The 13,091-nt window shown below is 28.8% G+C and overlaps 1 protein-coding gene across 4 annotated transcripts; it reads left to right on the top strand.

Annotated features, from left to right (window-relative positions):
- The first annotated feature begins 2,494 nt into the window (after positions 1-2,494).
- Positions 2,495-11,795, top strand: LOC132944603 (serine/arginine-rich splicing factor 1). Of its 4 annotated transcripts, none has more exons than XR_009664473.1 (6): positions 2,495-3,327; positions 4,571-4,800; positions 5,223-5,395; positions 6,118-6,319; positions 9,392-9,572; positions 11,675-11,795. XR_009664473.1 is itself a non-coding variant. In XM_061014040.1 (4 exons), exons 1-4 carry the CDS (start codon positions 3,167-3,169, stop codon positions 6,298-6,300), a joined length of 747 nt encoding a protein of 248 aa, XP_060870023.1. In that variant the 5' UTR covers positions 2,503-3,166; the 3' UTR covers positions 6,301-6,545. The 4 variants fall into 4 exon arrangements, 1 of the variants encoding a protein (XP_060870023.1); XR_009664471.1 differs by lacking the exon at positions 11,675-11,795 and adding an exon at positions 10,671-11,668; XR_009664472.1 differs by lacking the exon at positions 11,675-11,795 and adding an exon at positions 10,354-10,438.
- Positions 11,796-13,091: the final 1,296 nt, after the last annotated feature.

The following is a 13,091-nucleotide window of genomic DNA, read 5'->3' as shown; positions in this document are numbered from 1 at the left end:
CAAACACACTGTAGAGTAGTCTTCCATTTGTATATTAAATACAATTATAATACAAATATTGTAATTAATTATATTCATGTCTACTGTGTGTTAATACTGTAATGTGCGTTTATATAGTAATCACTGACAATGAGAACGACTGAGGAGTAGAAGACGTCGTGTAGAACGTATATAATTTAAACGAAGGCATTAAATCCATCAATACTTTAGTGTTTTTACTGGAAAATAAAATGACCAACAGTCAATAAGAATAGTGATTAAGAATAATCGAGTGTCCGTGGATTTCAAACCGTTTTAACATTTATTATAGATGCACTTGAGAGGACGTTGCACCCGCGTATAATTGTGTCTCTCCGTCTTACAAAATGTGTACAACATAGCAAAAACTGTTTTGCGCGGGAAAGAACCGAGAACGGTACAGTCGTCAGGGCCGTCGGCCGTATTTACGCCTAGGGCGGCAAATTTTGTAAGAAATAAATTAAAATTCATATAAATATTTTATGCATTTATGTAACTGCGTAAATTAATATTATATAGTATAGATATCCGTGTGTAAAATATACGGGCGCATGACACTGAAAATGTCAATAACACGAAATCAATTTTCTCGTAATGTGAGCTATAAATATATAGATAAGATACCTACCTAGGTACATAATATTATAAAATTGTTCCTAAAAGTAATTATGATAATAATAATATAATATATATAGAAATTGGCTAGGGATATAGTGTATCCACATATCGCACACGACCACACTTCATTTCAGTTTATTGTCCGTCGTTGTCGGGCAGTGCTTATTACGACAACATAATATTATATTTAATAATTAATGATTCACGTATTAAATTTACAGCATTCAGCATTTTTTCAACGCGAGTGACGGTCGTAAACGTTTTAGTGGTTCAGAGTATAAACAGCGAGCCAAAGATAAAGAATATAAAGTGAGTAGAGTTCTATATATAAAATACCTAAAGAAAGTACTTTCTTAAAACCTGCTACACCGTCATTTCTTGAATGCACCTGATAATGGTCAACGACGTGATTTAGAAAAGATTGAAACGAGTAAGTGCGAATCGAATTTTGTAATTAATAATTTAAAAACTTCGACTTTAAAAAATATGGAATCAGATACATTTCATATCGATAATAATGATCCGGCTAAATGGATTATTAATGACCGTAACCAATATCCTAATGATATCGAAGAAATGAAGAATCATTTACAAACGAATGTCTCCATTTGCGTGATCGTCTTTTTTTTAAATCTGGCGAAAAAAGAAACGCCCAAGAACTTTGTAAGATGTTTTATATACAAATGATTTAATTTTAATAGATATTTACCCAAATGTCACAACAGCGTTATGTATGAATTTGTGCACGTTTGCAACAAATTGTACAACGGAGCGGTCGTTTTCAGCATCGAAAAGAGTAAAATCGCTTCTTCCTTCAACTATGGAGTCGGATAGATTAAACGCGACATCAATTTACTACACATAGAATCTGAGATGCTTCGAAGCATAAATTATGAGGATATAATCGACGATTTCGCGTCTAAAAAAGTTCGCCGTAAAATGTTATAGATAACATAGGTATAAGATTAAAAATGTATACTGCTGCTAATGCCTAATTAGAATTTATGATTATTTGGTCTATTTATAATGACTATTGACCTAATTTCTTTAAAATTTATTAGAAATAATTGCAACAATTTTTTTTTTCTTGGGGTAGGGGCGGCACTTGTTCTAAATCCGGCCCTGACAGTCGTAATTGAGAAACGAAATTTTCACCACACAAAAAGGAGAACTTTGGCTGTGCAATATCGTTTTTTATTTTGTCGTCATCGGAACTTCAAAAAAATTTTGAAAAGTTTGAAAAACGCGTATAACAATGGATTTTGAAACAATAAGAACTTTTTTCGTTGGGGAAAAAACGTTTTTGCTATGCCGTACGTGTCAAAGACTGAGACGACATATGCGGGTGCTACGTCCTCTTAAATCAGTAATTTGATAGATGAACGAAATTTTCATCACATATAAGGGAAAACTCTGGCTGCGCAATATCGTTTTTAATTTTTTTGGATATCACTTATGCGAAAAAAATAAAAAAACGATTTTGCCCAGCCACAGTTCTCTTTTATATGTGGTGAAAATTTCGTTTCTTAGTTATTACTGTAGCCTTCTCGGTTCTTTCACAGATTATATTATTATATTATTATATTTTCATATAATCTGTGGTTCTTTCCCGCGCCTAAATGTTTTTTTGCCATGCCGTACGTGTGCAAGACGGAGACGACCTTTTGTGGGTGCGACGTCCTCTTAAATGGTTAGTATCCCTTTTATCGCTATTGAAATTATCACTCCCCAGCACGCCGCGTGGACACATCACAGCGTATATTATAACACGTAATATGCGTACCATGTCCGTGCTCTACAGTGTTACATTTAGGCTTATCGATTAAACAAAGATGACGTATTATTATCTACATTCCAAAGTCAAAACAATGGTTTTTATTGTATTATAATTCCTAGAACATAAAAACGTCAATGGTTATCCCGGCCATATAATAATTTATTATAATAGTCGGAGCATTAAAACGACTAAAATATCGAAGGCGATTACGCGGGGCACAGTCCGCGCCATTATTATCACCGTACGTAAACATCGATGTTGAAAATATCGTCGACGATCGGTGAATATTATTATTGACTTTCCGAACGTGACAATTAAAAACCGTAGTCCGTGTGTATAATACTAAAATATTATAAAAAATCGTCTGCCGTCCGCGTATATTGTGTTCGACGGGCCTCAGTGAATATTGCTGTTGTTGCTATGTAACAGTTTTCGGGAAATTCGCTCGTTTCATTATTTGTCAGACTTGCTTTTTCGACATTATCTCTATCGACTATCAACTATCAAGCACCGCGCGCCCTCACTTTCGCATCGCCGAGTGCCGACTGCCGCAGTGCCGAACCGCCGTCAACTGTCGATATCAATTTACTATCGTCTTCAGACAGGCGTCATAATAATTGCAATTATTTTAGTCGTTTTCAATACGCTTTTACATTCCACCCCGGTCGCGCGACACCGAAACGATTTTTATCCGACAAATCGTACAAGTGATACACATTTTTCGTCGCCCACTACCTCAGCCCGTTCCGGAAAATGTCCAACAACGACTGTAGAATTTACGTGGGAAACCTGCCGCCCGACATACGCACGAAAGACATACAAGATTTGTTCTACAAATTCGGTAAAGTGTTGTTCGTCGATTTGAAAAATCAGAGAGGACCGCCGTTTGCCTTTGTCGAGTTCGACGATCCTAGGTAATATATTTCATCGAACGAATTCAAATGTTTATTTTACGGATGATTTGCGTTTATTGATAATATCGTGTGCCTACATTTTTATTACCCGTTATGTAAGAGCGATGGCGTATTTCCCTTTTTTTATCATTTTTTTTTTTTTATTAAATTCGAAAAACCAAAACGTATTAACTACACCTATATATTACAACTTTTCGTGTTCTCGATTTTTAATAATTGCACTAGGTATATGGTAGGTGATTTCATATTGCTTTGGGTTTTTAATGAAATAGGTACAATAATTTATAATCTATAAATTGTCCATAGAAATTATTTTTTATTTCATTGATGAAACAGTTAGTAAACTAAAGTATAGTTACAATATAGCTTATCTACCTATTTATTGTTATTCAATCTCGTATGTAGATACCTATTATTTTTAGAAAACCGTGAGCCAGTTTTTTTTGGTATTATGGTTGTCAGGGGATTCGATGGTATTGATACCAACCTTCAATTTTTGTATACAAAAAATAGGTACCTAGTGTTTTCCATAACAAAGCAAATTTACACCCAGCAGATCACGTTTAGCTTCGTTAGTTTTTAGTGAATCGAACCTATTATGAAACTTAGTGGTAAGAACATTATCTGTGTTTGTGTGTGGGTTTTTTACACTAGTTCAGTTTTTATGTAAGTTATGAATATATTTAATTTACATTTGTATACTAAAACTTGCTAAACAATTTACAAACCCACATACAAACATAGATAATGTTCTTACCATCAAGTTTCATAATATGTCGATTCACTCTAATATGAATAAAGCTAAACGTAATCTGCTAAGCGTAGTTATGTTACACATTTGTAATACGGAGACAACAAATGTCTGTGTAGCGTCCTCTTAACTCATTACGTAATCCCACCTTACCCTCCTTACCTTTTTGACTAAACAACTTACTCTAATTACTATCGTAAATTTGTAGATAAGTTAGGAATTCAATTTTATTACATGGGATGAAGAATGTCCTACAAACTGTTGTTATGGTGCACAGTTAGTTTTGGTATATTCTTATTTGGTACGGTATACATACATAATCGTATATATATTATTATAGTAGGTACTACCAATGTTTAGTTTTGTGCTGCCTTATAGGTGATAATAACTATTATATACCTATTGAAAAATAAATTGTTAAGACTTATTATACATATTATTATTTTGATGATTGTTAATTGTTCTTAGTGATAAATAAACATTTTTAATTAGAGATGCAGAAGATGCAGTTCATGCTAGAGATGGTTATGATTATGATGGCTACAGATTACGTGTAGAGTTTCCACGTGGAAATGGTCCACATAGAAGTGGCGGCGGTGGTGGCAGTAGTAGTGGTGGGGGCGGTGGTGGTGGAAGTTATAATAGAGGAGGTGCTAGTGGTGGAAGCGGAAGAAGCAGAGGTCCACCAGCAAGGCGTTCTCAGTATAGAGTACTTGTTACTGGTAAGTATTTAATTTTGGCTTATTATGCAAGTTATTCTTTAGAATTGTAATGTTATTAAATTTCTCCAAATATATTGAATATTTAAAAAAAAAACCTTAAAATATTATTGTCAAATGTTCCTTAACATTTAATGATGTTATACAGTTAGTGTCAATTTATTACTTTTTTTTTGCAAAGTAAAACTGCAAACCTTTATTAATTTTCCTTGGATTTGAGAGTACTTTTATAACATTAATGCAGGCTTACATGAATCACTAAATATTTATTAATTTTACTATTAATAGTGGTCTCTTGAACATGATTCATTGGCTCATGATCGGTACATTATACATTTTATTGAACCGTTAACATAAATCTTATTATATAAAAACCTGAATTATACTATTTATTAATTTTATAATATATTATCTAAACATTTTAGGATTACCAGCGTCAGGAAGTTGGCAAGATTTAAAAGATCATATGCGTGAAGCAGGAGATGTGTGTTATGCAGATGTATACAAAGATGGATCCGGCGTAGTTGAGTTTTTACGTTATGACGATATGAAATATGCTGTTCGTAAGCTTGATGACTCGAGATTCAGGTCTCACGAGGTTTGTTAATAATTATTGCTCCTACTAATATTTTATATTTGGTGCGTCAAACATATAAAAGTATTGAAGTATTATATTCTATGACTATAATTTATATTTTAACATGTTAGCTGCGCAGATCATAAATGTGCAGAAAAACTACTTTTTTTTTAAATTTTAACTGAGCGGTTGAGGATATATTTTCACTTCAGTACTTCAAAATGTGCAGAAAATCTTAATTTTTTTACAGTATCAATTGACTTAAAATAAAATTATCAACATACAACTTTCACACATGTAAAAAAAATATTTATAAGAATACTCTGTTCAAAATAAAAACGTATCTTGGCAATGACAAGTTTTTGTCCGCGACGGTCAAATTTTTCAACTACCTAGTCGACAGAAGAGGCCGGTGCTTTGGACCAAAGCTACGCACATGTGCAGAAGTTGGCACCGATGTACGGTCTCGTTTTGAACAGACTTTAGCTCTGATAAAAAAAATATTTATTTAATCATAAAGCTGACTAAATTACAGTGCATTGAAAAATAAGTAGCAAATTATGCCAAATGGTGTTCTATGCAGTGAACAAAATAAAAAAAAATTATAAAAAACAATAAATATTTTCATTGTAACAGATAGAGTATTATATTTATGAGTTAGTTTAAGATACTAAAATTCTGTATGATATCTTATCCGTTTAGGTACATAAATAAATATTGCTTATAATTTTATTTTTGACTAGGGTGAAGTTACATATATTCGAGTAAAAGATGATTATGGCGGTGGAAGCAGTCGGCGCAGTCGTGATTATAATAGTCGCAGTCGTAGCCGCTCTGCTAGCTATTCACCTAGAGATCGTGGAACACCAACATATTCACCAGTTAGAAAAAGTCGTAGTTATTCAAGATCTCGTTCCCGTTCGTAATATTGAGGATAACCAAATGGTAAAGCATGCTACAATACATAATTGACCCTCATTCCATTATTATAGTGTTTTTTTCTTATTATTTTTTTTTTATTTTTATTAGAACCATTTTTTGATAAATTTTAATACGAGGGTTAAACTAAGTTAAAAGTGTTTTGTCATTTTTTATTACATTAATATTGTAGCTGATTATAACTGGATTGAAAATTTGACACAAATAAAGGACACGTAGCATTAATTACAAAGGATATATAATTGATTTTATTTGCCACCTATTGTCGTCAAAATTGGAAAATATATACTCATCAAATGGATTAAAATTATGAAATGTTATTTTATCATGAGAAACAAAGTGGACCATTACTATGAGTTAAAAAAAACTCATTTTATGGAGAATAAGACGTAACTATGGAAAATAACATTTCTATTATGTTATTTACTGAATTAAATGGAATTGGTTCCTTTTGCCTCACATGATGGATGCAAAGGGGATAAATATGAAGGAAACTACCTTACTTAGGAATACAACGCATACAACACACATTTGAAATATTCTATGCGTAATAACTGGATTTTGGATCTATAATTCCAAATTCATCTTTTTATACTAATTATCATGACAATGATTCATGTAGGAATATAACTATACAATATATTTAAAAAGATGGATGATGTTAAGTGCAATGTATCAGTTTATGAATTAAAAACATTACTCAAACGGACTCTCTACCCTGGATCTTTTGTTAAAACCTGTTGAAAACGAAGACATCCAGGAAACACGTTATTCATGTAGGACACAAACGTAGGATTTATATTTTTTTTTTAAACTGACACATGGAATTATTTTAACATTGATGGATATTCATTATTTACTGGATGGATCTGGATTTGGAACATCTTTTCCTTTGGACATCCAGAACCTAGGAACTATCGGGGAGGAGCATTATAGTTAAAATGGAATATTCTGAACCTACATAAATAATGGATTACAAATGGATTTATTAAGAGGAAAATAATGGACCATAGGACAAAAACAAATTATTATGGATTGATTATGTGCTGAAAAATATTAAATAGTCATATTTTTACAGAACTATTTGTTAAGAAATTAAACCATAATAAAATAATTATGTACGTTATATAAAATTATAATTTAATATTAACATACATATTAATTAATACACAATTTTATTTTAAAATACTGAACAACTAGAATTTAAAATTTACAATTTCAGTACATTTCAATGTATATTAAGTGTTAAATAGTAAAATATAACTACCTCACTTTTAAACTTTAGTAACTGTAGTATGCATTGTATTTTGATATAAAAATCTAAACATGTGGCTATAAGTTAAAAAATCAAATTTATAATATATCTGGTTTTCATAATAACTAATAGGATATTGTGTCTATGTGGTGTCTCCTTCTTACTAACACATAACATATTACATTTTACTTATATATTTTAAATAATAGATTATTCTGAAGGTAAAATGTACTATTATATTTTAGTTAATTGGAGACAACACATGCTGGTACTATATCTTAATAATATAATATATATTATTTAAATGCAGTACACTAATAATATAAATTCAATAAAATATAAATACTCATTAGTTATTAAATAATAAAATTATTATAAAAAAATATTGATTACAAATTAATGAAAAAGTATATAAGAATAAGAACCTATTAGTATTTTATGGGGGATTAATTATCATGTATATTTACTTCTAAATCTTTTAAACAAATTAAAACTTATTTTTACTGACAAGGAACAATAATTGACTCGGAAAAAAGATAATCAATTAAATCCACTATATTATAGATAGTAAAAAAATTGTATATTGAAATAAAATATATCCTACATTTTAATTTTACAATTTATTGTTTCCTCATTTTATAAAAGAAAAATTATATTTAATTATTAATCATTACAAGTAAACACTGAATAAAATATATATTGATACATTCCGAAGACAAGTATAAAAATATTAACCACTATTTTATAGAATTAAATTTATTCTATATCTATTTTGGGTAAGTTTTGTTCTATTTAAAAAGTTAAGAAAATTAAAAATATATTTATATATTTTAATTATATAAATAAAAATATATAAAATTGGTGATTACACAGTTGAATTTATTATTTAAATTAAATAGATAAGATTGGTGTTTAATAAAGATAATAATTATTGCAATTTTGCAAAGAAAGAATAAAGTGAAAATAAAATTTAAATATTTTAATTAAAACGTTTAAAAATTGTTTGTTTTTGGTTATAATTATTTTCTATAGATTATGCTTTTATAATCTAATCATTGTATGATTGATTGTAGTGTTATCTCTAAATGGAATAATACTTAGATTTACAACATCATTAAACATTACATATAATGTGTTTATTTGGTTCTCGTCTATATTATGTAAGTATTATGTAAGTATATTTTAAATAATGAAATGTGTTAGTTTTTATATAAAATATTTGTATACTTTATTTTTATACATCGATGTCAGAATTTGTTAAAATCAATTAATTTTACTAAACTATAATTTATATAGCCAACATTTCTAGTGTAATACAATAAGTTTAATTTTGTATAAAATTATTTTTAAACTTTTTATTAATACATGATTGCTCTCGGCAACTCAAAGTCAAGTGGAATGAAACAAAAATTTGTATTCAAAGGAAAACCAAATGTTTTGACAGTTTGAAGGATTTTATTATTTTATATTAGTAATTTCAAGTTATAATTATTATCAAATTTGACTTATTGTGAGTCAATTGTATTATTATTATTATTTGATAGTCTGTTAAATATTTAAATTGTATACAACATTTAAAATTGGATTAATGTTAATTTATTTTTCAGTTAACAGATATACAAAAATTTACACTATATCAATAATATAATAATCATTGTAAAAGATAATGAAAATGTAGAATTTAATGTACCAAGTTCAACTGAATATTTGTTTTTTATGATACCAAAACTCTCAAGTGAAATACAAATATATTGAATATGTTCTTATTGAGTATTTAATTATAAATTTAATTGATTATGGTTAAATCTATTTTGTTTCTTTAGACTGCCTGTCTCAAGTCAATGGAAAACATTTTAATGATGATAATAATGTATTGCTTACTATACTGGACAACAACCTTGCCCTCTTGTTTTTAATCAGTGGACATACAACAGAATCCATTCACTAAGTTAATCAATATCACTGTACACTGGCCATCTGATCAATACATCATAAATTTTATTGGTATTTTTCTTTTATGTATTTTGCATGACCCAATAATTTTGAAACCTTCTTTTGAAATATATTAACTATTAATATTGAATACTATAATAATCATACAAATCCATTTTTATTAATTTATTAGTAATTTACCTAATCTAAACATGTATGATCTTACACTTACCGAAACAAACCTTTGGCAACTATACACTGAAAATGTATAACTGTTTAAATTACAATATGGCAGGGGGGCTCGCAGAAAATCAGCTCGAGCTGATCAGTGGGTGCAAAATTAAATGTATGTTATACATACATATTTACATTATTATACACTGATTTTTTTGTTCATTAAAAAAATCCCCTCTGTGGGCTTTCAATATGTGAAAGGAACAAAAATGTCTGTACTACTAAAGCATGTTACCATTGATTTGTGATCAATGATTATACTTTACAACTATTATGTTTTTTACATCAGTATGTTTAAATAATATTAGATTTTGGAATTCAAAATGTTTAGTCTGCATTTGATCTGAACATTGAACAAAAAGTCTGTTGTCATCAATATAAATTTTGTTATATCACCGAGTATCATTGATAAATAAATCATTATTTGTTCAGATAAAACTATGCAGTTAATAGGAAAGACTATATGGGTAAACCCCATTGAATGTTTCTTGTCTGAAATTAGCTAATTAGTAGGATTATGTTTTTTTTTGGTCATCCAACCAGCTGTTTAAAATATATTCCAAATCATTATGTTACCACACCTAAATATTTTAATTCTCCTAAAAATTTATATTTTTAGATGATTATTTTTTTATAATACTGTCGGAGAAATGGACCTGTCATGTGTATAAATGTACCAGCTATATTCCTGGACCCTGGTTCGTGATATAACATTATTTATTATGATTTCCATGATTTCAATATCAAAATTTAAATAATTTATTATAATATCACTGGCTCCCTTGCCTCTTTGTGATTAATTTTCACAATAACTAATTTAAAATGTACGTGTATAAATTAGTTACTTCTTCATATTACTTTTAAATATTAAAATATAAGATATTTATTAAATATAAATAATTATTTTTTAAAACTATAAAAACTTTTTGGTTTCAGAAAACGTTTAATGTAATAAATACAGACAATTTACAAGATGGTAACATGGATAATTAAAAGAGTAATAATTCAAATGAAAGAAGTGACTGGAGAAAGAAATTATAGGCGCTGCAAATATTTTTTGACTACTGTCCACAAAACTATCACTCCATTTTTTTTTAAAATATTATTTTGACAAATATCTTTCATACTTCAGTAATAAGAACTTTTGATTATATTCACATTCCACACATAATGTCGAGGCATTGAGTTAAAAAGTTAATTTTATTTTAACTTTTTAACTTAACTAGTTACTTTTGGGTTTTCATTAACTGTTAACTTACTAAAATTCTTTCTTAATTAACGTGAAGTTAACGAGTTAATTTTTCATTTTAAGAAGTAAGTTAAGTTAATTAATTTTTTTTTTTTTTTTATAATATTTCACTGTTTCAGTCCATTTTGTTTTCATGTCAAAAAATATGTATCGTAAATTGTTTAAAGTTAAAAATGTGTATCATTCGAATCTAACTTATATGGAAATACTGTATGAAGTATTAACACTATATCCTATAATTTAGTTTTGGGTTGGAAAAAAATTAAGTACGCTAGTGTTGTATAAACAAATTAACTTTTTTTTAACTTAATAAAAAGTTAACAAAAAGCGTGTATTAACTTTTAACTTAACTGAGTTAACCTAGAGTTAAATTAACTTTTAACTTTATGTTATAGGTGCCTATTAACTTAACTTAACTGAGTTAAAAAAAATCATTAACTTGCCCAGCCATGCATAATGTGTACCTCTACTCCAACTTTTTTTCTATTTTAGTTTCACTCGTATTAACCTATAAAAAATCTATACAAACAAAAGTTTTATCACTTTTTTTTAATGATGTTACCAAGGTTAACCTGACGGATTTATAGATTTTTGATAATTTCCCCTTTTCCATCACGAGTTTTGACATTGGACATTACTTACAAGAACCCAGGAATAATATTCATTTTTTTTATACTTATTTATTTTTCAGATCATTGCTAGTTGCTACCATGCAGATAAGAATAGAAGAAACCTCAGACAATATTTATACTAAGATTTTATTTTGTAAATTGTCTTTTTTTATTATTACATTCTTTCACTTTGAATAAAACTATATTTTATGAAATTTTGTATTTTTCTTAATTTTAACGATATATTTATTATGTTTCATAACAAAACTAATATTGTTTGAAAACAAATGTCAATATTGACTAAGTCAACTTAAAGTATGTATATAATATATCAATATCTTAATTATTAACCTTTTAAACATAGTTTTCAGTTCTCATAAACTTCTTATTTACATTCATTGGGCCCTTAAGACCATCCCATCTCACATCCAAGCCTCTTTCCTTCTCTTTACATTGCTAACAATCTCCAGAGCCACCTCCCAACAGTTCAACATCCTTTTTCATAACATCTTCCCAGCACATCTTAGGTCTTCCTAAATATGTTTTACCAAGAGGATTGTGTTCCATCACTGCACGTAGCAATGTATTTTAGTTATTGGTCCTTCAAGCGTCCGGGCCCAACCCATTCTAGTCTTCCTTTTCTAATAACTTGATAATTCACTATATAACGTTTTTAGCTCTACATTCTTTCTTCGCCTCCATTATTACCCTTGACAGAGCCTTAGATTTTCCGCTATAGGTCTTTTCTTTCAAAAATAATAATAATTTTTTCTCAAGTGGTCAAGTTTCAGATTTATATAGGATAACCAGTCGTATTGGTAATGTATTTAGCTGTTTTTTCATTGTTTGTGATAATGTTCGTATGTTAAGAAACTGTTAGTACCTAACATTTATTTCCCGCATGAATTCTTTCACTTTTTCTATTTAAAATAGTACCAAGATATTTGAATTGTTCTACACTTTTAAATTCAAACTGATCTATTATTGTCGACTGACAAAGTATATTATCATGTTTGTTCAAGATCATATACTCTATCTTTTCTTTGTTTGCACATAGTCCAATTTTTATTGCCGCTGTATAGTCTATTAAATAATATCTTCAATCTATTTTTAGGTTCCTCCATCAATATTGTCTGTATAGATTAGTACACTTACCACCATATCTTGTAGTCTAATACCCCCTAGCGGTTCAAGATTCATTTCTCTAATAACCTTTTCCAATACTATGTTGAATAAAATCGATGACTGAATCGCCATACTTTAGCCTGAGTTCACTGTAACTGCATCAGATATATTTATTACTTAATCTTAAATTTTGAAACTATTGTCCACATAAACATTTTCAAAAATTAAAACAATATTAGAACTATGAATGTCTTTTTTAATATTAAAACTGGGTCTACTATAAAATCACAGATGAACGGACGGAGTAGGATAGGTTAATCTAACCTTGAACAGGATATTTCACTGCATACTCCACGACTCCAATAAAGGGCC

This window comes from Metopolophium dirhodum, chromosome 5 (genome assembly GCF_019925205.1).
Source record: "Metopolophium dirhodum isolate CAU chromosome 5, ASM1992520v1, whole genome shotgun sequence".
Lineage (NCBI taxonomy): Eukaryota > Metazoa > Arthropoda > Insecta > Hemiptera > Aphididae > Metopolophium > Metopolophium dirhodum.
The sequence above is the reverse complement of the archived record's forward strand: the minus strand, read 5'-3'. Positions and strand labels throughout refer to the sequence as shown.